A 27,978-nucleotide genomic window follows, 5' to 3' on the forward strand; every position below is an offset into this window, starting at 1 on the left:
CCCGGAAAGCTGCCTGGGGACAAACACTGGCTCCCTTGGTCTGAAAGCGAGATCAGCACCGAAACGCCATAGTCGCCTTTGACTGGACTTAACCTTCCAGGGGTCCTTTACCTTTGACCTTATTTGATCAGAAAAGTCACAGCTTCCTCATACTATGGAGGCTAGAGCGGAAAGATGGAATCGGAGCCTTAAAATTGTTACTATTTATTATGGGGAGGTGTAGTATGACTGGGTGGAATCATGGAATTGTAGAGTTAGAAGGGACCCCGGGAGTCACCTTGGCCAACCCCCTGCAATGCAGGAATCTTTTTGCCCAACGTGGGACTCAAACCCATGACCCTGGAATTAAGAGTCTCATGCTCTACCAACTGAGCTAGATCACGTGTGTCGGGCAGCTGCTTCATCGTTGGGTATTGTATCATTGTTGAGCCTGGAGGATCTGGGTTGGGGAGAGCTTTCAAGACAGTTTCTTCAATCAGTTGGAACATGGAAATTGGCTCAAGGAAAAAGGAATGCTTTGCCCTCAATCAAGGCATGTAAGGGGTGGGCCAAGGGGGGGGGAGGACTGTGGGGGGGCACATAGCTTGTTCCCAGTCTGGTAAAGACTGAATTAGGATTGCTACATCTGAACTGGGCTGCAAGAGGCAAGGGTTTGAAATCATGGTGTGGCTCACGTGCCTTTTTTTTTCTTTTGAGAGGGAGATATTGAGCACTGCTTGCTGATGCTTTATATCAGGCACCCCCAAACTGCGGCCCTCCAGATGTTTGGCACACGACTCCCATGATCCCTTGCTAACAGGACCAGTGGTTGGGGAGGATGGGAATTGTACTCCAAAACATCTGGAGGGCCAAAGTTTGGGGATGCCTGCTTTATATGTCTCCCCCCCTCTCTTTTTCAACAGCTGGATACGGGGAAAACCTTCCAAGCCACCATGAGGTTTGACACAGACGTGGAGCTTACCTATTTCCGTAATGGCGGCATCTTGAACTATATGATTCGCAAAATGGCTGCCTAGTCTCAAGATGCAGCCGTGCCACTGTCCAGTTATCATGAAATCTGCCTTTTCGTGATGAGAAATTCACAGTAATCGTGGGGAGGCTACACAAATATTGTCTGAAACCTGTGTTGGTTGTATTTCAAGGTGGTTATTTTTACAACCATTAGAATGGGAGCCTAAATGCCTTGACTACCCGACCACCATTGACCTCATCCTGCCTCCAGTACCTTATTTTGTGTGGGCGAGTAGAATGAGAAATTCTGATTGGCGCAGGGCTCACCCTTAGCTTCTCCAATATTTCGTATAGTAACAGACAGTTGTTTTTTGTTCCATGTGCCTGAGAGATGAAATAATCAAGTATGATGGTCTCATATCTGTTGAAAATCTAATACTGCTAAAATTATTAAATGGCTTAGCTCTTATATCTGAGAGGGTGAGTGCTCTCTCCTTCTATGATCATCTGTGAGGTGCAGGGAGAATGAAAGACCATTTATAATAAAATTTAATCTATTTTCAAAAAAACCTGATTTCGCGCCTCTCTCTTTTCTAAAGCCTGTTTTTATATATTGTGGATTTTGGTTTCTGAGCTTAAGTTTACTAAGCGGTGTGTATAGGCCGCTTCAAAATATAAACAGAGTTTTTCAGTGCCATGATTTTGAATGAGTAGTGTTTCAACAACAACAAAAAAACCCTCCCAATTTTGTGCCAATGAAAATGGGGCTTATATTCATGTTGCAGCTGCAATCGTTATTAAATATCTGTCCCACAACTCCCTCTAGTGCAGGAACCATGTTGATACTGAAGCAATGCAATTAAACCTTCAAAAAACAATCGCCTCCTCTTAAAACTAGTAATTTCAGGGTTGCCAAGGACAGGACTTTCAGCTATCCAATGCCTGGGTAGACAGGAATGTTTTTAAATTTCTCCTAAAACATACTGGTGGTACTTCACTAGAAAGGGCATTCCACAAACTGGGTGGGGAAACCAACCAAAAGGCCCTGGCAGGAACACACTACAGGGCCTGTGCTAACCATGGGGCCAAGATGGTTGATACAGAAGAAGTTACTCCTTTAGGTACTTTGGTCCCAAGCTTGGTACTCTAGTACTGATACCTTAAGTTGGGCCCAGTAGCTTACTGGCAACCAATATAGTTCTGTAAAAATTGACGACACACAGTCGTAGAATTCTAGAATTGTAGAGTTGGGAGGGATCCCAAGAGTCATCCAGTCCACCCCCTGCAGTCCTCTTGGGCATGCACCACTTACCAACCCATCAGCCAAATTCTGCACTAGACGCAGCCTCCAGACCCATTTTTAAGGGAGGCCTCACAGCGGCGCAGACAGGAGGTCACCAGAGCATGGACAACTTCATTAGACAAAACTCTTGATACGATGAGCTATGCATTCATGTTGGATGTTGATACAGTCAAGATCAGCTGAAACACGTCAAAGGTGAGACGTGGGAGCCATTAATAAAAGCTAAATTCCATTGCAAAATGCAACTCAAATCTGTATTCAGATCTGACAGAAAATAGTTTTACAGTGCTACCTCAGTTTAAGATCAGCCCTGTTTACAAACGATTCAGTATACCAACTCCGCAAAACAGGAAGTAGTGTCCCGGTTTGTGAACTTTACCTTGGTCTACGAACAGAATCCGGACGGTGGAAGGGCACCGGCGGCGGGAGGCCTCATTAGGGAAAGCGCGCCTCGGTTTGAGAATGGCTTTGGTTTAAGAACAGACGTCTGGAACGGATTAAGTTCATAAACCGAGGTACTACTGTACTTTGGATCTGAGACTTCCTGTCATACCATATATTTGTTATTTAGTTGAAATAGAAAACCCTAAGGTACAGTGAATCATGTTTTTGGTGACGAGTAGCGTTCTGAGTGATCCATTAAGTCAAAATGGCCAAATACTAAAGACTGATCTGATCCCTCCTAGATAGCACATTTACCTACAAAGAGCTTAACATTCCTAGAGCAATAAACATGCCGCAGACTGACTGGGTTTAAAGTGGCTTTAATTAATTAATTTTTAAGAATTGCTTTTATTTGAAAGACTTGACAGTATCTCGAGGACGGCATTTGGAACAAGGAGTGTAGAGAACTCGAAACCTTTTTTGCATGCACGTGTTAATGTTTTTTTGCCCAAGGTCATTCGCTGCCTTGGAATCCAACCTACTTTATTATGGACTAGTTACAAACAAAGGCTGTATCATCATTTATGCCACCTTGACCTTATTGGAAGAAGAAAATGCAGATATAATCACAACATTGTCTTCCTAACAGCCGCAAACCTTCAGGTTTCCAGTACACTCACAAAGTTGTCAACCCGTCACAGAGAGTGCCATTCACGACAGACATGATTGGGAGAGAGGTTTAAACTATTTAAGAACTTCAATGTGCATGTGGTAAATACCATTAAGATTCAATCTTTTTCTTTCTTTCTTTCTTTTAAAAAAAAAAGGTTTTGCAGAATGGCATTTGATCACGCAATGCTGACTAACACACCCCTAAGTGCTAAAGTACAAAATGCGTCAAAGGAAGCTTCTACAGTGATTGCAACGCTAAAATGTAGAGTTTAATGCTATTGACAGCAGATGCACTCAGTGTTAGCCTTCCCCTTGAATAGTTTTAAAAATTGAAGGTGCCTGCTTGTTCGTTCAGAACAAAGGTTCCACAAGTAGCTTGGCCCGTTCTGCATTTTAATCGGACATTTCTTTAATATCAAATTCTTTCAGTGCAAAATTAACTTCTTTCCATTTCCGGAAATAATTCTGCTTCCCCTTGACAACGTCGTATACTGAAAAGCTCTCAATTTTTATGATGGGCATGTCCTCAAATTCCTTGTACTTCACCGAGATGCCCCAGTCATGATGGCATTTGGCATCGCTACAGTATATCTTGCTTTTTTTCTCAAAGTGACCCCAGTGGTTGGGTTTGCTATGAGGCTTTGTTGTATACCGGTTCCTGAAGTTCTTATCTATGACAGTGTGGTGAGCTACCTAGAAGAAAAACATGCAAGTTACATCAAAATTCGGCCCAGATTTAGGACTAGTTCCACACAGGCATAGCCTGCACCTTCAGTGAAAAGCAGCAAAAATGTTTCTGTAATGTCCAAAAAAAAGCAAGGAAAAAAAGCTCAACAACTGAATTTTACTTCTTGAAACATGGCAACCCTATTTTTATGGGGTTTGCCTTTGGACAAAGGTGGGGAAATATTTTCACCCAAAGAGCCACATTCCCTTCTGGGCAACATCCTGAGGTCCACAGGCCAGGGTGGGTAGTTTGGCAAGGCTAGAGACAAAAGTGGGCACAGTAACCAATAGTACCTTTGCACAATAGGCTAGTGTGTGTGTGTGTGTGCATACAAACACGCCACTCTGTTCTCCCAAGCAGGTAGCCATCAAGCATTACAAGGGCAAGTTCCAATCAGGCAAAAAACACTCTGGGTGCTTCCTCATGTCTTGCAGTTGGGAGCACAGAGAGGAGAGTCTCCTGCTCGCCCAGGACCCACCAGTTCCCGCCCTTGCGCTGTGCAGCCAAGGAGAGGCAGCCAGGGAAGGGCTGTACTTGCTGCCTCGGCCAGCTGGCTGCAGCTGCAACTCCGGTGCTGCTGGGAGGTACGATACCAAGCTCCCCAAGGAGCACCAGCCACCACTCGTGCCAGGAGCTCGCTGAGCTGAGAGGGTGAACATGGCAACCGGTGTGTGACCCCATGAGGAGCAGCCACTGCAGGGGCACAGTGAAGTCTGCCTGTTGACGCCTGCGAGGTTTTTATTGGTCACAATCCTTGCCTTGCCCCGGGGCGCTGGCAATGCAAGCTACGCCACTGCAACCAACCATGAGCTTGTAACAGCTTGGTAAGCTATTCGCTGCGTTTGCCCTGCTCGAGAATCTTGCCCCATGTCTCCATCTGATCACAAACATGCAGAAGCAACAGTGCGGCAAGACCTCGCTATCGGCAAGCCACTGTGGTTACATTTGTTGTTTGACTAAAATGGTCATCCATTTTTACAGAGGCATTGGATCCTTTATGTTTTCCCCTCAAAGCATTTGGGCACATGAGATATGGCCTGCTTTTCAAAGCAAGGGACCCTGGCAAAAGCACATACAGATTATGTCATTTATTTGGTGCACAACATTTCACTCGCATCCCATGACCACCGGAAGCCAATATGGGTGCTACCCAACCAAGGCTGGGCTACAACTCCCAACTTCCCTGCCTATTAGCCAAGGCTGGTGGGGCCCCGGGAGTCCAAAACATAGGAGGGCAACAGGTCGCTGAATGTGCTTCTAATATTGGATATCTTTAGCATATTCAGGAATCAAACGTTTTCTGTCTCTTTTTGTAGGAAATGTGTGCTTTTTGTGTGCATTCTGCATAGTTTGAGCAGGAAAAACACAAGTGACGCAAAATTCACCACCCATGCCCTCATCTGTAAATGACAAAATTGGTTAAAACAACAACACAAAACCCACTCCGTGAGGCATAATCCGTAAGAATTCCCACTGTAAGTTTACCTCAAGCACCCGGATGTCTTCCACGTCACAGGCGTGTGCTTTACACTTCCCGCACAACAATTTCCGCTTGCCCGTCTCCAGCTTGCGCTGAGGCTCTTTCTTCTTGGAATCTTGAATTTTCTTTTGTATCTTCTGCAAGTCGCTTATCTAAGGGGAAAGGAGTGGTTAGAACAGAGGGCGAGAGATAACCACTTCTCTGGGGAGCCGGAATACTTCTGGAGGCTGCTGATTATTGCAGAGGGCAGAACACTTCAATGTAGGGAATGATGCAACGAAGGGCCTTGGGGCAAAGCACGATTTATCGTATTTTTCTGTGTATAAAACTTCCCTGTGTATAAGACGCCCCCTATTTTTGGGGACCTGGAAATAAGAAAATTGTTGAGCTTTTCTTTTGGAGGGGGGATTGCCAAAAAAACCACTCATATCATGATAATTTGTTTCATAATTTTGACCTGGCAATATATTGTGAATCATGATGTGTGCGCGCTATGCAAAAATCGCAATGTGGGGCAGACCGTGGAGCCAGCCAATCCTTATTTCAACCTGAATATACTTCAATGTTTAGCTGGTGTGATATATTGGGATGTTGAAAACCAGATTATCGCCCAGGCCTACTGGAGAGACACTGCCCTTCAGTGTGGCCAGATCTGTGCTAAATGGGCCAGTGGTTCTGACTCCGCATACGGAAGCCTTTTAAAGACATTCAAAATTTAGGCAGGCCTTTGCAGTGGCGGAGGAAGGGGTGCGGTGGGGGTGGGTTGCCCCGTGTGTCACCACTGAGGGGGTGACAAAATGCCAGGTGGCACTCAGCGCGAGGCCTGCAGTGCGCCCGAGCCACATGTCTCTCCTGGGAGAAACATGGTGGCTTGGGTGCGCGCAGGCTCCGTGCTGCCCAAGCGGTCTGAGTGGGAGGAGGCAGGCAGACTCCTCGGAGGCCCCGTGGAGCCGGCCCTCCCCCCAGGCACAGGGCATGCACACTGCCCCAGGCGCCCGATCGGCTTGCTCCGCCACTGGGCCTTTGTGCTTGCCTTCTCCCAGGAACTCTGCTTCTGAGCTCCAGAACTCCCTCATGGGGCCAACAGGAGGAGGGTTTTTTTTTTGTTGTTTGAAAGCAAAGTATGAAAATGGAGTCACCTTCTGCGCAAATGTCTCCTCATCCCACTTCTGCACATTCTCAATGGCTTGGTTCATCATCTTTTCCTTTAAGATGTTATATCTCTCGTTCTCCTCCTGTTCTTTTTTGCTCGTCACAAGGATGCACTTGCTGTCTTTAGCTCTTCCTCGTCCTGAAGGCGGCACAGAACAAGCAGGTTAAGAAACCGCAGAGCGAGGAAAGGCGGCGGGACGCAGACACCACCCACCCTCACTTTGAGGGTGAAGGAGGCCAGAAAAACCCAGGCATGAAAGTGAACATGACATGCCCTGGGATAAGCTCAGTTGGTAGAGCAGGGTCGTGGGTTCGAAACCCAAGCAAGGGGGTTGGACTAGATGACCCTCGTGGAAACACATATTTAAATTTAAAGCACCATAAGGTTGAACGTTATTCCAAAATGTGTGGATTTTGGAATATAATGCACACATTACTTGGAGGTCTTTTTTTATTTTTACCATTGAGAAATTTACACATTTTTCCTAAATAAATTCAAAAATTGGAAGTTTATTGTTGCAATTAGAAGTTGTGTAATGCAGCACTTTCCAAGAAGCCCCTCAGACATGTACAAGACTGCACAACACCAGACAGAAACGCACACATAGAATGAGGTGAATATGTATGTTTACAATTTACACACTCTCTCGACACATTCACACGAAGACCGTTTTAAATAACTTCCAAGACAGGAACGGTAAGTTCCGATCTCTCCAAGTCCCCCACTATCCCCCACCCTCCAGGTTGCCTCCAACAAACATTCCCAAACATTTCATGGAGCCAGTGGAGATTTAGCCCAGAATGTTTAACTTGCTAGATTACCAGATCTGCAAAGTGATCACATTGTACTTTGAACTTACTTCTCTTTCTTCCCACCTCTTCCTTTTGCATCATGCCTATTAAGACTGTAAGCTATTCTGGCAGAGACTAGGTCTGGGCGATATATTGTCCACAACTAGTTTGATGTCCATACTGTGATATCACTTTCGTTATTTTTGACCTGGCAATATATCACAAATTATGATGTGTGTGTGTGTCTGCTATGCAAAAATCACGATGTGAAGCCAGCTTAGCTCCATCCTTATTGCAGACATCATGATATATCGGTATATTGTGATGTTTAACTGGTGATATTTCACGATGCTGAAAACCAGATGTTGAAACCCAGCCCAGAGACTTAATTTTGCTGGCTTCTGTAGTACCAGATGTTGGTGAATGCTGGGAGTTGGGGTCCAGCAATTTCCAGCGGGCACCGCGTTGACTACCTCTGTTCTAAACACTTTAAGCACGTAATAACTATTAAGCAAAACATTTGGCAGTATAAGCTCACCCTCGGTTGGAACACCATCCCAGCCTATGGGCCATGGAATAATTACACCACCTACCTCGGACTTGTATCATTTTGATGACGTTTCCCGTATATTCATACAGAAGAACAAGGTTGCACTGAGCAATATCTATCCCTTCATCGGCAACAGATGTAGCTATGAGCATCTTGCTATCCCCATCAGTTTTGAAGGAGTCCAAGACACCTTTTTGATTCGGGAGTGTCATACCTTAAAAAAAAAAGTTGACCAAGAAAAATAAAAATTATCCACAGAATGAAAGCTATTAACACAGGAATTGCCCTTAACAAAAGCATTGATATTCACTGTTCAAAATAGTGTGGTGTCCTGAATCAGTATTGCCTCAACAAAGTTAGTAAAAGACAAAGTTCCGTTACCTGTTTGCTGATTTCTTTTTCCACGGCCCATCAATACATCTGGCTTTAGGTGTTGAAGCTGGGGGTTCTCTTCTATCCAGTTCTTCAATGCCTGTAAAATTTATTGGTCTCAGAATTTCTTTCCACCAAATATTTGATTCAACTGAGCTTTGGGCCACACTCCCACATATATCTACACGAACGGAGGTTCAACATTTTCGGGGCAGATATTCTCTAAGGAATCCACAGCGTTCTTTTCAACTCACTAACCAGTCATGGTCTTTAAAAAATTCAGAGCACTGAATACACATGACAGGAAACCTGTCGTCCTAAGATTGAAATGAAGTTATGCTTTGAAGCATATACTTTCTGGGTGGTTTGAGGAGGTGTCACTCTTTCCAATAGGCCCTCTTTTGGTGACACTGCATGAAAGCCCAGTGTCATTGACACGCTCGGGCCACATCATGCTAAACCACAATTCAGTGTGATGCTCTCAAGCAGGAAAGAGCCTAGTTAAGTTCATATTCTTCCCTCTCCTCTCCTGTGGCACAGGTAGGAGTCCAGAAGCTTCAGTTTCAACTTTTGGCTAACCATGGTTTGCTAACCATGGTTCGTTTGTTTGGATGACATGGCAAACCATGGTTTGCCATGTCATCCAAACAAACAAAAGGGGGAATTCCTCCCCTTCTTCCCGCCGCCGCCAAGCCAAAGCCGGCTTCGCTCGGCGCCCGCTGCCGCTTCGGCTTCCTCGGGTTCCGCGAGGAAGCGCCGTCCCATGCCGGCGGTGTGCAGCAAGGCTGCCGGGGGGGGGGAGCGCTTCTCTCCCCCGCCGCCTCACCGCGCACCTCCAGCATGAGACTGGGCTTCGGAGCGGCGGTTGGCGGAGCGGCAGTTGGCTGTTCCCTGTGTCCCTGGTTGTCTCTCCGTCCAATCCCTGTGTCCCTGGCACACATGCGCAGTGACCCAGGGACACACGGGACAGCTTGGACGCAGGGACAACTTCGACATTATTATATAGGATGGCACTATCATTTTACTGCGTAGCTAATTTATTTTTGTAAGCTGCATAAAAACAACTTACTGGTTAGGAAGCCAATGTTATTGATTCATATTTCAGCCCCCAAACAACAGAATAAATAGAAAAGATATTTTCAATGTCCTGATTTGGGCTATTAAGACAGGTTCTCTTACAGCTACTAATGCCCTCGTCTTCACAAAGAGAATAGTCCGTGTCTGTGGGTTGAGGCGGTATTCTTCTTCCAGAATAAAAGTGACCCTTTCCAATTTGGGATTTTCATTGGATTCATCCTCAGAATCTTTACACAGCTCTGGCAATTTAGCTGCAGAGAAAAAAAAAGTTTTATCTCCATACATGTGTGATGTATGAGAGATCATACCTCCCACCCCTGAAGAAAAAGGCAGAATCTAGTACACAAAACCATTGCTAGTTTCTTTTACTTCTCTATAATACTTGCTTAGTTACTCCTCTTAAAAAAAACCCAGACTAGCTGAAGCAGTTCCAGATGTACATATAAGCTAAACCAAGCTATAGCTTAGGGCCCCACTCTCTTGGGGCCACCCAAAAAAATTAAAGAAAAAAAAACTGGATGTACTTTGATAAAATACATATATTGTTATGTGCAAATGGCTTTAGATACCTATTAGGTCCATAAATTGCCATATAACATATATCCAACACAAAAAATACAGTGACAATTTGTTGTTGACAAAGGACAGCTGGACATATAAAGGACCCCATTACCTTCAGTAGCTTAGGGCCTCATCAAACCTAAATCTGGCCCTGAGCTGAAGCAACTTACAAATATTTTTTCTATTTCACCCAAAAACTTCAGGCAGGACCCGTGAGGTGATTTTGTTTTATCATCTCAGCAACCTTTTTAAGAGTTTCATCAGCAAACTTCCTGCTACTTTTTTCACTTCTTGTGGCGCTGTGGCCTAACCACTGAGCCTCTTGGGCTTGCTGATCAGAAGGCAGCGGTTCGAATCCGCTCTGTGGCGGTGAGCTCCTGTTGCTCTGTCCCAGCTCCCGCCAACCTAGCAGTTTGAAAGCACACCAGTGCAAGTAGATAAATAGGTACTGCTGCGGCGGGAAGGTAAATGGTGTTTCCGTGCACACTGGTTTCCATCATGGTGTTCCGTTCCACCAGAAGCGGTTTAGTCCTGCTGGCCACACGACCCAGAAAGCTGTCTGCGGACAAACGCCAGCTCCCTCGGCCTGAAAGCAAGATGAGCGCCGCAACCCCATAGTCGCCTTTGACTGGACTTAACTGTCCAGGGGTCCTTTACCTTTACCTTACCTTTCCTTGCTTATATAAAATTAGTGAGAACTTGTTCCTTGTTTCCAACTTATACTTCAAATGCACTTACTTGGCTACTACACCTCCACCAGGAAAGGAGGTTATTACCAGCGCCATTTTTCTAGAAAAAGAGGTGCCTGAACTCGCCTCACGAACGCCTCCCTCGTTCTCTTAGAATGGCAATGGCGCCCAACTGAGAGGTGCTGGATGAAAAAAAGCCCTGGGTATTCCTTTGAAGTACCTTCAAAATTCGATGCCAGCTCCTCCTCTATTTCATCAAAGCCCCCACTTCGGATATTCTTAAAGAACTCCTTCAGGTAAGCGAGTGCATCTTGGGTACGCGCATCTTCATTGATAAGGAGGGCGTCGTTGTATTTCTGGATGCAAAGGAAATTTCAAACGCTTTTGAAATCAATTATTCAACTTAGGGGCTAAAACAGAGGCGGGTAGGGGGAGCTTTTTCAGACTGAGGGCGGCAGGCTCCTTTCTGGACAATCTTCAACGACACACCTTCCAGTGGTGTGGAGGGCAACAAATGCAAATGTAGGCTCTGCCCGCTAGGCTAGTTGTGGTGCCAGTGCCGCAGGCCGTGGTTAAAACAAGGAGTGGCAAGATGGACTCACGCAAACAACGATCTGGGTTGAAAATGGCCACAACTTTATTGATTACAGGTGTAGGTGGAACTTTGGGCTCAGGCGTTGGGTTTACAGTGGTGCCTCGCAAGACGAATTTAATTCGTTCCACGAGTCAATTCGGTTTGCGAAAAATTCGTCTTGCGAATCACGGTTTCCCATAGGAATGCATTGAAATTACATTTTTGCCCATAGGAACGCATTAATTAAATTTCAATGCATTCCTATGGGAAACAGTGATTTGCAAGACGAATTTTTCGCAAAATGAATTCGTCTTGCGAGTCACCATCAGATCGCAAGATGCATTCAACTTGTGAAAAATTCTTCTTGCAGGGCATTCATCTAGCGAGGTACCACTGTATGTCTGTTTCAGCCTCCTGCCAGAGGGCTGAAACCATTTCAGGGTCATTTCATGGATTTTGGCCCACCTAATAATAATAATAATAATAATAATAATAATAATAATAATAATAATTTAATTTAATTTAAAATTTAATCTATTAAACATTAAAAGCCTCCCTGAACAGGGCTGCCTTCAGATGTCTTCTAAAAGTCTGGTAGTTGTTTTTCTCTCTGGCATCTGATGGGAGGGCATTCCACAGGGCGGGCGCCACTACCGAGAAGGCCCTCTGCCTGGTTCCCTGCAACTTGGCTTCTCGCAGCGAGGGAACCACCAGAAGGCCCTCGGCGCTGGACCTCAGTGTCCGGGCAGAACAATGGGGTGGGGGTGGAGATGCTCCTTCAGGTATACTGGGCTGAGGCCGTAGATGATGATCTACAGGGGTGACCACCCCAAGGCCGCCGCTGGCCAATCTGCCCTGCACCGAGGTCTCCAGCACAGCCAGCTTAAATGCACGGCAGACATGAAAGAAGACAATGCCCACCCAACCAGTGAGGCACTGACCACTCATAAGGGTCTCTGACTGGCCCGTTTTGGTGGGCAATCCTGCCCAGTAGACCAACCGGCCAGGGAAATTCCCAGATAGCCAAGCGGCAACATGATCTCTGAACGCCCTGGGATGGGGGCTAGGAGCGGGGGGGGGGGGTCAGAACCATCGCCCACCTGGTAAAGGATGAGCAGCCATTTTTACACACACTTCGACATCTCTCTCTATCCTCTGTCCAGAGAAGCAAGACACATTCATTAAGAGTTCAAGGAAGCTAAAAGAAATCTTCAACATGTATCATCTGGGCTAGTCAAGAACATTTTAGTGGTGTCCCCCAACCACAAAGCAGAAGCGTCTGGTAGGGTTTCTTGGGGTTGGCAAGACACAAAATGGCGGCCAAGCCAGGCCCGCTTTAAATCCCTCTCACCTAAAGTAGCTTGTGGATGCAAACTCACCACATGAACTTGGTAATTTTCTTCAAATAGAAAACATTGCCTGAACTGTATGCGTGGTAAGGCAGTGAAGAGTAATAGATCACTGAGTGGAAAGAGCTGCCACAGGACGACAAAATGGCTCCCAAGGAGACGAACACGTGATCTTGGTTCAAGACCATCGAGTGTGGAAGTCCATCAATGACTATTGTAACGTCAACCCAAGTGAGACAGGCTAAACACAAATCCCTCTGTTCATTCCTGGACGCAGAGTGGAGGGAAAATGGCTGGCTTTCTGAGGAAAGAGTGGCTACTCACCCGAAGGTGCTCTGTGTAAATAAAAAGAGCCTTGCAAACGCGGCTTTCTTCCTCCTTGTCTGGCAGCTGCAACACTCGGCATTTCTTCTGCACATCAACGATCCATTGCTCATATTTCTGGGTTCCAAAACACTGACTTTTAATGTGAGACAAAGCATCTGAAGGGGTGAAGGGAAGGAAAAACAGGTATGCCATTGCCAAACTCGATAAAAAGATATCCACGTAAATGAGGCACGGGGAGCATACGCAGCTTACCTTTAAAGCATGACTTCCCCAAAGAATCCTGGGAACTGTAGTTCGTTACGGGTGATTGAAATTGTGGCCCCGTGGGTGGTAAACTACAGTTCCCAGGATTCTTTGGGTGAAGGCGTTTGCTTTTAAATGCATGTTGTGTGTTTGTAACTCTAGGTATGGAATTCACTTTCTAAACAGGAACTATATATAGTTTATAAAGTGAAGTTGATCCATTAAGTCTCAGTGCTCTTGCGGTGTGTGAATCTTTAGATAAGATATAGATATGGTGGTACCTCGCAAGACGAATGACTCACGCAACGAAAAACTTGCAAGAGGAAAGGGGTTTGCCATTTTTTTGGTGACTCGGAAGACGAATTTTTCTATGGCCATGCTTCTCAAGAAGACCTTTTTTCATTTTTCGTTTTGTTTTGGTTTCCTTGGTTTCCGTCGCGCTTCGCAAGATGACATTTTCGCAATACAAAGCGACTCGCAGAACGAATTAATTTCGTCTTGCGAGGCACCACTGTATATAGATAAGATATAGATTGAGGAGACGGGCAATCTGGTGTTTGATTTCACCCCAGAGGCACAAATAGATAGCTGTGTATGCATGTATTTAACTGTTTTAAGAGTTTAACTTTTTCTGTTATTTGTACGCGGCCTTGATTCCCGGTCTTGGGAAAAGGCAGGATATAAATATCATCATCATCATCATCATCATCATCATCTGTGTAAATTGTTTGGAGATGGTAACACAACAACAAGTGACATAATCACTATAATTAAGCTGGGAAAACAGTGACTACCTCAAAGACATTACGCAAGTGTCGCAAAGACATATAGATGTAGCAGAGCCTGCTCCAGGCCCTTACCTATAGCATAGAGTTTTCTTGCCAGGCTCTCAGTTGCAGACATCATATCTGCAATAATGGTGACAAAGCGGTTTTGGGGACGTTTCTTCACGAGGCAAGTCACTGCAGTAAAGAAGAATCAACATTAGCAATATGTCATTACCTGGAACTGGAGATCATCCGTTCATGATTACTTGGGTCCTCGCCCCAACAGAAAATGTGTTCTTTCAAAAACGGGGAGGACCTCCTCTTACACCAACATGCAATCTCAATTGGCCCGGCCCCCGCAATGCATGTAGGGAAGCCATGATTGACAGGTACTTTCCCATGTCCAATTGGCAGACTGGAGAAATTACAATACAATAGCATCAATGATGATATGGTAGATTAGACCAAAATCCTGTTATCACAAGTAAAAATGGCCTTAGCTTAGAGTTGCCATATTTCAAAAAGTTTCCATTAAGCTTTTTTTTGGGGGGGGGAGTTTTGTCTCCCCCCCAAAAAATACGTTTCCCCCCTTTTTTAGGGAAATCGCCAAAAAATCAACAGAGGAGTACAATGGCACTACAGGGGACCAGGCAGAGGGCCTTTTCAGCAGTGGTGCCCACCATGTGGAACACCCTCCCACAGATGTCAAGGAGATAAAGAACTACACAACTTTTAGAATACACCTGAAAGCAGACCTGTATCAGGAAGCTTTTAATGTTTGATGTCTTATTATGTTTTCGTGTGGGTTCAAAGCTCGCCACAGTGGCTGGAGCAACCCAGACAAATGGGTGGGGTAATAATAAGTTTCAGGAAAGCTCACAATGGGAAATCACATTGCCGAAGGATCGAACTCTACTGTGGCCCCTGGTGCCACAGTGTTACAATGCATTTAAAATGCTTTTTAAAAAACTAATGTAGCCGAGTCCCAGGTCTACTCCAAAGTAGGTCCTATTGAATTCAGTGGGGCTCCCAGGTAAATGGGGTTGGGATTGCAACCTTGGCTGAAGGTGTGAAGAGAGCAGAGCCATTGAGGAAGGCACCATGCCACGATGTCTATAATCCCACTGTTCCTTGTGGGTTAATCTCCAGTGTGTTGCCCACAACACTAAGCCTCTACCAGTGCCATTAATGTAAAAGAGCAGTGAGATGGCAAGTGTCTATACCACAACTTGAAACACCCCTCCAGCCTTGCCCAGGTCTACACTCCTTTACCATGTAAGTAGATCGCCCTGGGCATCTTCTTCGAATGGGCATGGGTGGAAGCTACATTCCTTCAAAAAGACAGCAGCTGAGATGTATACTAACATTTTTGGGGCTTGTAGACAACTTCCTCCAGGTCCTTTATGTTTTCTCTGACTGTCGATATAACTTCGGCATTCAGCAAGGCACAGATCTTGCAAATGTAGTCCACCGTCTCACCCAGGTTCTTGGCATTGCCAACTCCGAGAGAGGCTGTCAGTCCTACAATCTGAGCACACATTGCAATAGATTTATTTCCACACCAGCAACTGTGGAAACTGTGGCAGTTTAGTCCCAATAAACTGTACATCTTGCTTTATGCATACATGCAACCTTGGTTTAAGGAACCATTTGGCACCTAGCTTATGTACAGTATCTGAGACAAAACTGGGCAAGGCGGTTAATGCAAATTTTTACCTTTGCACACTAGGCTAGCTACTACACCCACCCTTTCATCTAGGCAAGCAAGAGGCATTATCAAAGCTCAAGGTGACATTTCAAGGAAGCAGAAACACTCCAGAAAGGTGTGAGGTAATTCTATGGAAAGGTAAGGTATGAGGAGAGTCTCTGTGACCAGACAGAGAAGCTGAAGGGCAGAGTTTGGCCCCAGGGCCTGACCTATAAAAGCAGTTGTGACTAGGAGTGCGTGATATATTGTCCAAAACCGGTTTGAAATCCATAGCGTATTATGGGTTTCATGAATTTTGACCTGGCAGTATATTGCAAATCATTCCCAAACCTTCTCCACAACCCAACCATGTCTCACCTGAGGTAGCGGTGTTGCGGCTTGCTCAAATTTAAGGTCCAAGTACCTGGACATCAACACGCTGTAAGGGTGATTCCCGGTCGTGTTGTGGCACTCGTCGAAAATCATCAGCGTGAACGACGAGAGGGAAACTTGATTTCCGTGGTTGAGGCAATTCACGAGAATCTGAGGCGTCATGATGGTGATATCGGTCGCCTCGTTAATCATATCCAAAGGTACACCCACTGCACTTTCCCCACACAGGCCTGCAACACTGAATCTGGAAGCGAGAGGGGGAGACAGACGCCGTTTATAACATTAGCAGTTCACCTTGGGCACTCAGTGGGCCTGAAGGCACATGAGAAAAATACCACCGTATGAAAGATCTACGTGCCCAAGTCCCCACTCCACCTTTTGCTTTATCATTTAGTAATCTAGCACCTCCAGGAGAAATTTGCGAGGGGAAATTACTACGTAGGTGGATTTAAGATCGTACTTTCCCTTGAAATATTCCTCGAAGACTTTCTTCTGCTGTTCATATACTGGGACTTTAGTAGTGAGGAAGACCACTTTCCCCTTCCGTCCAGGAGGCATGTTGCGGAGGTGATGGTCACATATCATAATAGACACAAAAGTCTTCCCAGAACCTATGAAGACACAATGCAGAAGACAGGGCCGGTTGGATACATTTGCAAAGCAAAAGCATCTCCCTGCTCCTGGAATGAACCAAAATGGCCTTATACCTTTCTGCAGCTTCCATACCACCTGCCCAGGAGATGACTGTATTGCATGTACCAACAGAGGACCTGATCCCCTGGCTCAGAGTTTCAGCTCCTACCCCTGACATATCCATATATGTACATTTCAAGTACATTTCCGAGCACAATTCAAAGTGTTGGCGCTGACCTTTAAAGCCCTAAATGGCTTTGGCCCCAAGGTGCACTCATCTATTGTCTCCCAAGACAGATGCCAGCCAACCAATATTTTTTGTAAGCTGCTTAAACATTTTAATGACTGTATATTGCTCAAATTCTCTCTATTAGATAAATAAATAGCAACACAGTCGCGAACTTACAACTTCAGTTTCCCAGCTGGAACATGGGGATAATTTGAGCCTTTTAAGGCTATTGTAATAATGCCGTTCCCACCATTTTGGGGTGGGTGGGTGTTAGGAATTTGCCACACCCCTCCTCCCCTGGAAGAAGAGGAGAGGTGGTATCTCCCCAGGGGAAAATGTTATGGCCCAATGGGCGATTTCGCTCAATGGGGAGAGGTGGTGAAATTACTCCCATCTATTAATGAACACCTTTAGTTGATCTGGTTACACAGATTGAATCTGACTAGTTTATCGGTTCAAGTTATTATATTTAAGAAATATAACCTACTCGTCCGCATTTGGTTGTCTTGACTCTTCTTGCTGGTGTGCTGGCAACGACTGTGACGTTTTTGAAGCATTCTGAACATGTGAAATGTGTTGCAATCTAAATGCTGGATATTACCATTTAATAAACTTACCAGTAGGGGCACAGATGATGGTATGCTTGCCACTGAGAGCAGGCCGGGCAAGTTCAGTCTGGTAACTCCTGGCCTCCTTTGGAACATAAACGGATCGGGGACAAGGACCTAGGGACACAAGCAAGGGAGAAGCACTTTGGGAAAAGGCACTTCTTAAAACTTACATGTTATGTAATTAAGTAAGGATACAATCCTTGCTCTTACAGTGCTTAATGCAACACTCAGCCATGGCCCTCCATCCCAAAATTATTTTCAGGCCAACACCTCTACCTTTTTTTAGTCTCTATGACGTTTATATACAATTGTTTATGTACAGCTGTTTAAAGTCTGTAATAATAGGGGTGATACAAACTTAGACAGCATTTTAAAAAGCAGAGACATCCCCTTGCCTACAAAGGTCCGTATAGTTAAAGCTATGGTTTTCCCAGTAGTGATGTATGGAAGTGAGAGCTGGACCATAAACAAGGCTGATCGCCGAAGAATTGATGCTTTTGAATTATGGTGCTGGAGGAGACTCTTGAGAGTCCCATGGACTGCAAGAAGATCAAACCTATCCATTCTTAAGGAAATCAGCCCTGAGTGCTCACTGGAAGGACAGATCCTGAAGCTGAGGCACCAATACTTTGGCCACCTCATGAGAAGAGAAGAATCCTTGGAAAAGACCCTGATGTTGGGAAAGATTGAGGGCAAAAGGAGAAGGGGACGACAGAGGACGAGATGGTTGTACAGTGTTCTCGAAGCTACGAACATGAGTTTGACCAAACTGCGGGAGGCAGTGCAAGACAGGAGTGCCTGGCGTGCTCTGGTTCATGGGGTCACGAAGACTAAACAACAACAAATAGGGGTGATGATACAATGAGCTAAAGATTTTGGATACAATATTCAGTTAGAATCTTGGGAAAGGCTGTGGAATGAAGGTATTAATTTTACTGCATGCGGCGCACTTTAAAGAAAATGTGATGAAAATGATGTATAGATGGTATTTAACACCATCAAAACTTGCTAAAATGTGTACAAGATCTAACGAGTATTGGAAATGTAAAGAAAAGGAACGTATCTTTAAAGGTAAAAGCTTACAGGGAAATGGTATATAATGAGTTACAGAAAATGTTTAAAAACACTTTAGTTAAAAAACCAGAAGCCATTTACTGGGTCTAGTAGGTGAAGAGATACACCCCCAAAAGATAAAAGACTGTTTATGTATGCAATAACAGCAGCAAGAACCCTTCTAGCCCAAAAATGGAATCAAAAGAAGTACCAACGAAAGAAGAGTAGCAGGTAAAAATGATGGACTTTGCGGAACTGGCGAAGCTGACGGGAGAAATCTGAAACCAGCACGATCAAGTGTTCCAAAAAGACTGGAGTAAATTTACACAATATTTTTAAAAATATTGTAAGCGATTAACAACACTAGTAGGGTTATCCGAAGACTTTTAATGAGATTTTTTTTGTTAACCTTTCTATATTTATTTAAATATAGGATGCAAACTCTTACACAGATGCTAACACAGTTTTCAGATGGTCTTACCCAATGACGAGGAACCCAGACTCGCGCTAAAATTGTCCGATTCGGCTTCTTCAGAAAATTGTATATTGATATCAACAGCACAGGCTCCCTCGTCTTCGTCTCTCATTTCCACACAGGTGTCACCGACACTACCTGAAACATGACGTAAAAGAAAAGGCATCGAACAATGGTTGTTTTGGTGGCAACAGCACCAGGCTTTCAAAATCTGCAGAGAAGTCTTGAACTGGGGCGGGTGAGCGGGCATACACATCCTCACCCCACCATGCATGTGGGTAAACTCCCCGTTTTGAGAAGGCCTGGAAAAGGGCTAAAGATGGCCCAATGGCCACTTGCCCAGTTACCTTCGTTCAAATCCCACAGTTCACTTTGGTCATAACATCCGGTCTGCTCCAATGCCAGCTGGAATGTTTTGGGCCAGTTTTCCTTATCCGACCTACAGAGGCATTCTACAAGCTTCCTTATACCCGCTGCATTTCCTTCATTCCTTCTCACCTGCAAGGCAAGTCCAAATTATTAGTACGAGATAGAGAACAAATATAACATCCTCTACAGCAGCGTTTCTCAACCGCTGTTCGAGACGCTGGCTGGTGTGCCGCGACGTGCGGCGACGAGAAGGGCGATTTGCATTGTCACGTGCCTGGCGGCCGCCAATAAACATCACTGACCCGCCGGAAAGGAAGCCGGCCGGGTCACGACGCGGAGCGAGCGCAGCTCTCAACAGCCACCACCACGGGAGGGTGGTTTTAGACAAACTTAAAGAAGCTGGCTGGATGAGCTCAACCTGAAACTTGCTGAGCAAAGGATTGTGCTGGCAGAGAAATCAGCGGCTTGTGAAGCCTTATTACAGGAGATTGCAACCAACACAGCAATTGGCAAGTGTTTCTTACAGTCAATATAGGGCGGCACAGAGTTAAATTTCTTAACTTTTTTAATGGTGGTGTGCCTCGTGATTTTTTTCATGGAACAAGTGTGCCTTGGCCCCAAAAAGGTTGAGAAACACTGCTCTACAGCATGGCTGGGATCATCAGGCCTGGCGAAGGGTGGGGGTAGCAAAGGCAGGCCTTTGGACCTCTCTACCCAGCCCCTGCAGCGGACGCAGGTGGCGCTGTGGGTTAAGCCACTGAGGCTAGGGCCTGCCAATCAGAAGGGTCGGCGGTTCGAATCCCCGTGACTGGGTGAGCTCCCATTGTTCAGTCCCAGCTCTTGCCAACCTAGCAGTTCAAAAGCATGCAGTGCAAGTAGATAAATAGGTACCGCTCTGGCGGGAAGGTAAACAGTGTTTCTGTGTGCTGCTCTGGTTCGCCAGAAGTGGCTTTGTCATGCCACATGACCTGGAAGCTGTACGCCGGCTCCCTCGGCCAATAATGCGAGATGAGCACCACAACCCCAGAATCGGTCACGACTGAACCTAATGGTCAGGTGTCCTTTTACCCAGCCCCTACAACTCTCCATGGGTCACACCCCTTGGCACCTCTGTTTCACAACTCCTTAATGCTTTCAACTCGCTGGAATGTGTACTTTATCTGCAACAATTTGAATGTTTTTCAGGTCTGCTTCATAACTCTACACTGGTTAAGTAGCAATTAAACAGGGTGGATAAAAATCAATGATTTAAAAAATACTAATACTACTACTACTAATAATAATAATCAGACCCCCCCCAATTTTTTAAATAAAATGCTTTTGGAGGAAAAATCTTTCTAAATATAGTTTTCTATTTAAGTTACATGATAGTCCAAAGACTACAGGAAATAAGGATTTATTTTAAAAATTTCATGTGTGCCTTTTTTATTAAATGTTTAACCACATCAGTTAGCAAACATGGTTACATATGCTATAATGTTATTGTTTTTGTTAAATAAATTGTTTAAATTGTTATTAAGGAAACGATTATTTCTCTCCTTCCGATAAAGTAAAGTTGTCCAAATATAAAGTTAACTTATTAAACCTCACAATAATTTCATAATTATCTGTCTATGTATTTCTAATAGTATAACCAAATCAGTAATTTTTGATATAATTGTAAAAACTCTGAACATTTATTATTCCAGAAATGAAACCTTCATCTAGTTGTAAATATTAAGATTATACCAGCAAGACTGAGTCTTTCTGTAAAAAAATAATTTAAATCAAGTCTTACTGACTAGTGATTTAAATCGTGATTTAAATCGATTAGATTTACTGTAAATCAAATCTACCCTGCAATTAATTGAATTTGCTAAACTGGAAGCTATACGCCGGCTCCCTCGGCCAATAATGCGAGATGAGCGCGCAACCCCAGAGTCGGTCACGAATGGACCTAATGGTCAGGGGTCCCTTTACCTTTACCTTTAAACTGGGTTGGGGGTCTGTATCCAACGATGTGGATACAGAGTTGCATCCCTAAAGGAAGGAGACTTACCTTCTTTTTCTTTCTTTTTCTTTTAATAAATGATTTTTATTGCTTTTACATATAATCACATTACGTAACATCGTACCCTCTTGTTTTATCTCTTTGGCTCTACTGAGGCTAACGACTTCCCTCCCTCCTATCTGATGGTTTACAAAATTAAACTTTAAATCTTTGCATTTCGCTTCATTTCCTATCCTTGTTATATCATTACCTAAAATATTATATGATTCAACCTGAATTGGTAGCAATTTTATCTTACAGATCTTCAGATAACCCTACTAATGATGTTAATTGCTTACAGTTGTCTTTCAAATATAATATATATTTGTTCCAGTCCTTTTGGTCAGTTTCGCCAGTTCTGCAAAGTCCATCATTTTCATCTGCCCCTCTTCTTTCGTTGGTAACTCCCAATTGTTGTCATCTTTGGGGTAACAAAATTCTTGCCGCCGTTGTTTCATAGAAGAACAGTTTTTCTTACATTCCCAACATTCATTTTTTGTTCTATGCATTTTGGCCAGTTTCACTGGTGTTAAATACCACCTATACATCATTTTCATAACATTTTCTTTAAGCGTACTGCATGCTGTAAAATTAATACCTTCATTCCATAACATCTCCCATTCTTCTAACTGTATATTATGTTCAATATCTTTAACCCAATGTATCATTACCGATTCCAATTATAATTATTATAATACATTTTTGACAATATTTTTGTCTTATCATTCAATAAATCTATCTCAAATCTAGATCTTTTTTATTTTTTATTATTAAAAAGCTCTTTATTTTAAATCTTTAAAAATGGAGGCGCAGAAACCTCGCGCTGCGAGGTTTCTGGCATCGCGGAGGGGGGGGAAATCCGCGGGGGCACGCGGATCCCCGTAAATACCCCTGGTTGAGCGTCCAGGGGGCAAATTTTGCCTGGCGGAGCTCCAGAAGCGACTCCTCAGCTGCCCAGGAAGCCCGCAAGAGCCCCTGAGAGCCAGCTGAGTGGCAGTCGCGGGAGCCATTTTAGGCATACCATCGTTACCTCCAAGAAGCGAAGCTCCGAGCCTCCAACCTGCAGGCGGTGGATTCTTCCTGAAAAAGTTACGATCTGGACGAAGTAAGTTGAAACCAATCAATTTGAAACAAGAATTTGGCAGTGGGAGGCGGAGATTAAAAAGGGAAGTCATCTCCCCCCGATTGAGTAACTAAAGATCGCAGCAAGCTAGAAAACCCAGAAATGCTGTAAAAAGAGCTTTTTCCTGAGGCAGAGTAAAGGAAAAAGTAAGCGGTGTATTTATCTCTGCAAAAGACTGAGATCCAGCATGAGAAAAGCCCCCTGCGAGCCTGGAGTCGGGTCAAAGGAAAGATCAGTCAGTTTGCTGATTAACGTCACAATACAAAGGAATGTGTCTGGCTGAATGTGAGAGACTGAGAGCTGTAAACAGTGAAAGAGGACTTGTTTTGCCTTGAGGCTGCTCAGTATTGACTCTGAGGAAAAGAAGGAGTAAAGAGAGAGATTCTGACCAAGTGGGACTGGATTCTTGGCTGTTTGCCTATTTGTTCACTTTTCATATATATTGGACTAAAATTTCAACTCCACGGCCGGTCTGTACAAAGATGGAGGAGGTTTTAGACAAAGGAATAGGAGAGAAGGTTCCAGAGAGTGGACAGGAAGTCACACAGTGGGACTTAATATTGGCAACAATTTTGGATCTTACTAAGCAAGTGAGCATCTCCAAGCTTGATGTAAACTTTCTGAGAGAAGAGACTGTCGAGACATTTGTTTTTGACTGTAAAACACAGGATCCAACAGATATAGAAGAGCAGGAGAAGGGAGAAGAAAAAAGATTGGAAGACCAGGACTGTGCTGGAGTGACGTATGTAAAAAACATAGAAGAGGAGAAAGATAATACTGAAGGACAATATGCTGAACCAATGGATTTATTTCCTGAAAAGAACACTGTTCTACTGGTGGGAGGGGTGGAACAGGGAGGGAAAGTAGGAGAAAACACTGTTTCACTGGTGAGAGAAGTGAAACAGGAGAGGGTAAAAGCAAAAAAGCACCCCAAAAAAGAGGTTGGGAAAATCAGCGCCCCGGTGAGAGAGGGGAGGACACAAACAGTTGGGGGGCAGAAAGAGGATGAAAAGGTGCAAAGATACAAAGTGATGGGATTACAGAAGAGGGGGGCAAGAGTTCGGCAAAAGTTGGTATGGGACAGACTAGGGGTGGGTTGAGAGGTCTTGGATTATTTGGTATTGTCTGAAATAATATGGTCTGATCTCGGAATGTATTAAGGATTGTATGAAGAACCTGGCTGATTCATCTGGAGACTTCGATTCCAGGGAAGGGGGGGTGGGAACTTTGTTGTGTGGGTGGAAGTAAATGGGTAATAAATTAGGATGTGAATCTTATATATTTTTGGGTAAGGGAAAGAGACTAGGGATTAGATAATAATAATTTTGGAGAGAGGATGTTAAGAGAAAAGAGGTTAAAGTACAAGGAGAATGGATAATAGCAATGAAAAAGATGAAAAAGTTGAAATTTAGAAAAAAGAATGTGAAGTTAGAATGGGAAAATGCGAGAACTATTTTTAACAATAAGAACTCAAGAAGGGGAAATGAGGAAGTCTGAATCTGTTTTTTTGTTTTGTTTTGTTTTTGTCGTTTTTTTATGTATTTTTCTTTTTTGTGCCTTTTTCTTTTTTCTTGTATTTCTTGTTAAAATCTAATAAAAATTATATTAAAAAAAAAAGCATTACAAAATTTTAACAAAAAACAACAACCAATAAAGAAATCTAGATCTTGTTGTTTCAAAACCATCTTTCTTTTTATCCTCTTTAAACACTTCATTTATCTGATGATAATGCAACTAATCAATCAATAATTCTTTTATTTCCTCAAATGTTTTTAATTTCAACTGGCTTTCCACCTCTATCACTAATTCTCTATAAGTGGCCCAGAGACTTCCCCTTTCTTAGCTGGTGTGCCTCCTCCAAATCTGTTCTGGAGGGTCCTCCAGCCCCCTGGAGCCACTTTTGAGGTTGTGGGGGGAGATACACCCCTGGGTTGTTTTCAGGAGTGGGGGGTCATCAACACAGGTATGTTTTCAAGCAACTTCAAGGTGCAACTTCAAACATTTCCAGCATGACGCTAAGCATGCCTACTCAGAAATAAGTCTTACGATGTTCAGTGGGGTTGCTCCTGGGAAGAACACGTGGCAAGGCAGCCCTAAAATGGGAGGTTCTGTGGCTCAAAGCCGCTACTCCTTCTTACAAGCTTGGACCCCAATTCCCTGGTTCATTTGATTAAAAAAAATCAGTTCAAGACTGAAGAAGTCAAAGCAAACAAGATGAATTTTAACAAGGAGAAATGTAAAGTACTACACTTGGGCAAAAAAATGAAAGGCACAAATACAGGATGGGTGACACCTCGCTTGAGAGCAGTACATGTGAAAAGGATCTAGGAGTCTTGGTAGACCACAAACTTGACATGAGTCAACAGTGTGATGCAGCAGCTAAAAAAGCCAATGCAATTCTGGGCTGCATCAATAGGAGTATAGCATCTAGATCAAGGGAAGTAATAGTACCACTGTATTCTGCTCTGGTCAGGCCTCACCTGGAGTACTGTGTCCAGTTCTGGGCACCCCAGTTCAAGAAGGATACTGACAAGCTGGAACGTGTCCAGAAGAGGGCAACCAAAATGGTCAAAGGCCTGGAAACGATGCCTTATGAGGAACGGCTTAGGGAGCTGGGTATGTTTAGCCTGGAGAAGAGAAGGTTAAGGGGTGATATGATAGCCATGTTCAAATATATAAAAGGATGTCATATAGAGGAGGGAGAAAGGTTGTTTTCTGCTGCTCCAGAGAAGCGGACACGGAGCAACGGATTCAAACTACAAGAAAGAAGATTCCACCTCAACATTAGGAAGAACTTCCTGACAGTAAGAGCTGTTCGGCAGTGGAATTTGATGCCAAGGAGTGTGGTGGAGTCTCCTTCTTTGGAGGTCTTTAAGCAGAGGCTTGACAGGCATATGTCAAGAATGCTTTGATGGTGTTTCCTGCTCGGCAGGGGGTTGGACTGGATGACCCTTGTGGTCTCTTCCAACTCTACGATTCTATGATTCTAAGTGTTTCTTGGAGGGGCACAATTCTGCTATACATAAAGGCATGCTTATTGCGGTCCATAAGCTCTGCCTACCAAGTATTTTCCATTCTGAAATACAGTGGTACCTCTGGTTGCGAACGGGATCTGTTCCAGAGCTCCGGTTGGATCCCGAGGTTTTCGCAACCGGAGGTGCCTGTTCTGCGCATGCACGTGCAGTGAAACCCAGAAAAATACTTCCGCTTTTGCCACGTGCGTATCCCGGAGGATACATAACCAGAGGTGTGTGTTAAGTAGAGGTACCACTATAATACCTGTTGAATTTCTTCAGATTCCTCATGTATGAGGCATTCTTTCATGTGGAGTAGTATCTGAGCCGCATCAATTTCCCTCAAAGAGGGCAGAATTCGATGCAGCAACTTCCTGTGAACTTCCAGCTTCTGGATCTTCTCAAAATCCCAATTTTCAATGGCTTCACGGAGGCCGGTATAACCTTTAGAAACAAGAGAGGGAGGAAATGTATAGCTTTGGATAAAACTTCCAAGAAAAAGTGTGGCTCGACCAAGCGACGACTTCTTTCCTTTGTCAGAAATAAAGCATCCAAGAGTGACTGGGGAAACCCAGCCAGATGGGCAGGGTACAAATAATAAATTATTATTATATTATTACCAACAACAAACTTAGTTGGTCTCTAAGGTGCTACTGGAAGGATTTTTTTTTTCTTAATTTCGTTTCGACTACTAACATGAGTTTGACCAAACTGCAGGAGGCAGTAGAAGACATGAGTGCCTGGCATTATCTGGTCCATGGGGTCACAAAGAGTTGGACACGACTAAACGACTAAACAACAACAATAATGAGGCTGATAAACCACCACTTTCCTAAACCAATGTTGGGTACAGGAAGGCTAAAAATTTTAACAGATGCATCTCACGCAATCAAGCACCTTGAAATTTTTACAACACACTCAAACCTGCTGTATTCAACGCGTTCAAGAATCCACGGAACCATCCCTCTTCCGTGAGATTTACAATCGAGTCAAGAAATAACCCCGCAGCAATGGTAGGCTTCTCCTTATGACTTTGGATTTTCTCCACAGTCTCTGGAATGAAGTCAGAAGACAGCCGTCAGTGACTCTTGCAGTAAACATCTTATCTCAAATAGAAGGGAAAAAAGGGAAAAGCAGTGTTATTTCATTTCAGAAGCTTCTCAAGGCTAGAAGAGTTACCACATTTCTAAAAGCAAGGGGAAGAATGAAATTGGGGATAGGAAGGTCAGTTGGTCTTAGAGGATAAGGCTCTTAATCTCAGGTTTGTGGGCTGAGGTCTAGCTAGCTCCGAGGGCCTTCTGGCAGGTCCCTCCCTGTGAGAAGCGAGGTTGCAGGGAACCAGGCAGAGGGCCTTCTTGGTAGTGGCACCCTCCCAGTGGAACACCCTCCCACCAGATGTCAAGGAAATAAACAACCATCTGACTTTTAGAAGCCATCTGAAGGCAGCCCTGTAAAGACAAGCTTTCTTAATATATAATGTTTTATTATGTTTTTAAATATGTTGGAAGCTGCCCAGAGTGGCTGGGACACAAATAAAATCATCATAATTTTTCTCTTTCTCTCTTAATTTTTTTTTATTCCTTCTTTATCCCCCCCCCTCTCTTTTATTTCCCCTTTCTGCCTCTGGATTAATGTTTCAGTTTGGACCAAAAAAAGAAAAAGATATGTGACAATAATTTTTTGTATTTATCTTTATAAACACTAATAAGATGCATTTAAAAATAAATAAAATAAAGCTAGCTAGTGCCCCCCCCCAACAAATGATGCAGCAGAGTTCCTCTAGCAACCAATTAGTATGCCCCCTTGATACTTTTTGAAACATCCTTTTGAGGTTTTAAAATCAGGAGAAAATAATAATAATAATAATAATAATAATAATAATAATAATAATAATAATACACACTTAATTTGAACTCCTGCCTTCTCTTCCTGGCCCAAGCCCAACAGACCAGCATCCATGCACTACAATGGCATCTGGGCTCACAGCCGCATGCAAGGATGCTCTCTGAGCAACTATTTAGAAACTCTTTAAAAACACCACCACCCAAGTCAGATTTCCTCGCTGTCAGATACCATCGCCGCTTCCTGCTCTCCAGTAAGTGCGTCGGGAAACGCAGGCAAAGCGACTCACCATCGCTGAGCCAGTCCTTCATGTAGCTCACGACATAGGCAGGCTTCAGCGTCTCCACGATATAGTGCCGATAGCAGAGCAGGCTGCGTTTCTCCTCTTCGCCCATGCCGATCTCTCTCCAGCCCTTTTTGCAAGCGCCTTTCCTCCACCACCAGCGCGATTCGTGCAAACAATAAAATAAAATAAGGCTGTGTGTGATGCAAGTTCCGGAGGCAGGAGGCTGAAAGCGAGCCCTCCTTCCACGGCTGACCCGAGCACAGT

General features: G+C 44.2%; 2 protein-coding genes across 6 annotated transcripts in view; one reads left to right on the forward strand and one right to left on the reverse strand.

Moving 5' to 3' along the window:
• ACO1 (aconitase 1) overlaps positions 1-3,449 on the forward strand; it is a 60,576-nt gene extending 57,127 nt beyond the window's left edge. For 4 of the 5 annotated variants that reach the window (XM_035140443.3, XM_035140441.3, XM_088658590.1 and 1 more), the window contains exon 21: positions 903-3,449. In XM_035140443.3, coding sequence (XP_034996334.2) covers positions 903-1,016 — 114 coding nt within the window. In that variant the 3' untranslated portion in view covers positions 1,017-3,449. The remainder of the gene's footprint in view (positions 1-902) is intronic. The other variant, XM_088658591.1, reaches the window with a different exon arrangement.
• RIGI (RNA sensor RIG-I) lies at positions 3,003-27,969 on the reverse strand. The gene is made up of 18 exons (XM_035140440.3): positions 27,718-27,969; positions 26,511-26,639; positions 25,852-26,030; positions 19,399-19,549; positions 19,058-19,189; positions 17,530-17,637; positions 16,511-16,661; positions 16,036-16,294; positions 15,336-15,498; positions 14,064-14,165; positions 12,958-13,115; positions 10,931-11,066; positions 9,563-9,711; positions 8,393-8,483; positions 8,055-8,225; positions 6,657-6,808; positions 5,523-5,669; positions 3,003-4,003 (listed from the first exon to the last, which is right to left on the reverse strand). The coding sequence occupies exons 1-18, from the start codon at positions 27,821-27,823 to the stop codon at positions 3,704-3,706; spliced, it is 2,784 nt and encodes a 927-aa protein (XP_034996331.1). The 5' UTR covers positions 27,824-27,969; the 3' UTR covers positions 3,003-3,703.
• Between the last annotated feature and the right edge of the window lie 9 nt (positions 27,970-27,978).

The sequence above is a fragment of the Zootoca vivipara genome, chromosome 15, assembly GCF_965207765.1.
Source record: "Zootoca vivipara chromosome 15, rZooViv2.hap1.1, whole genome shotgun sequence".
NCBI lineage: Eukaryota > Metazoa > Chordata > Lepidosauria > Squamata > Lacertidae > Zootoca > Zootoca vivipara.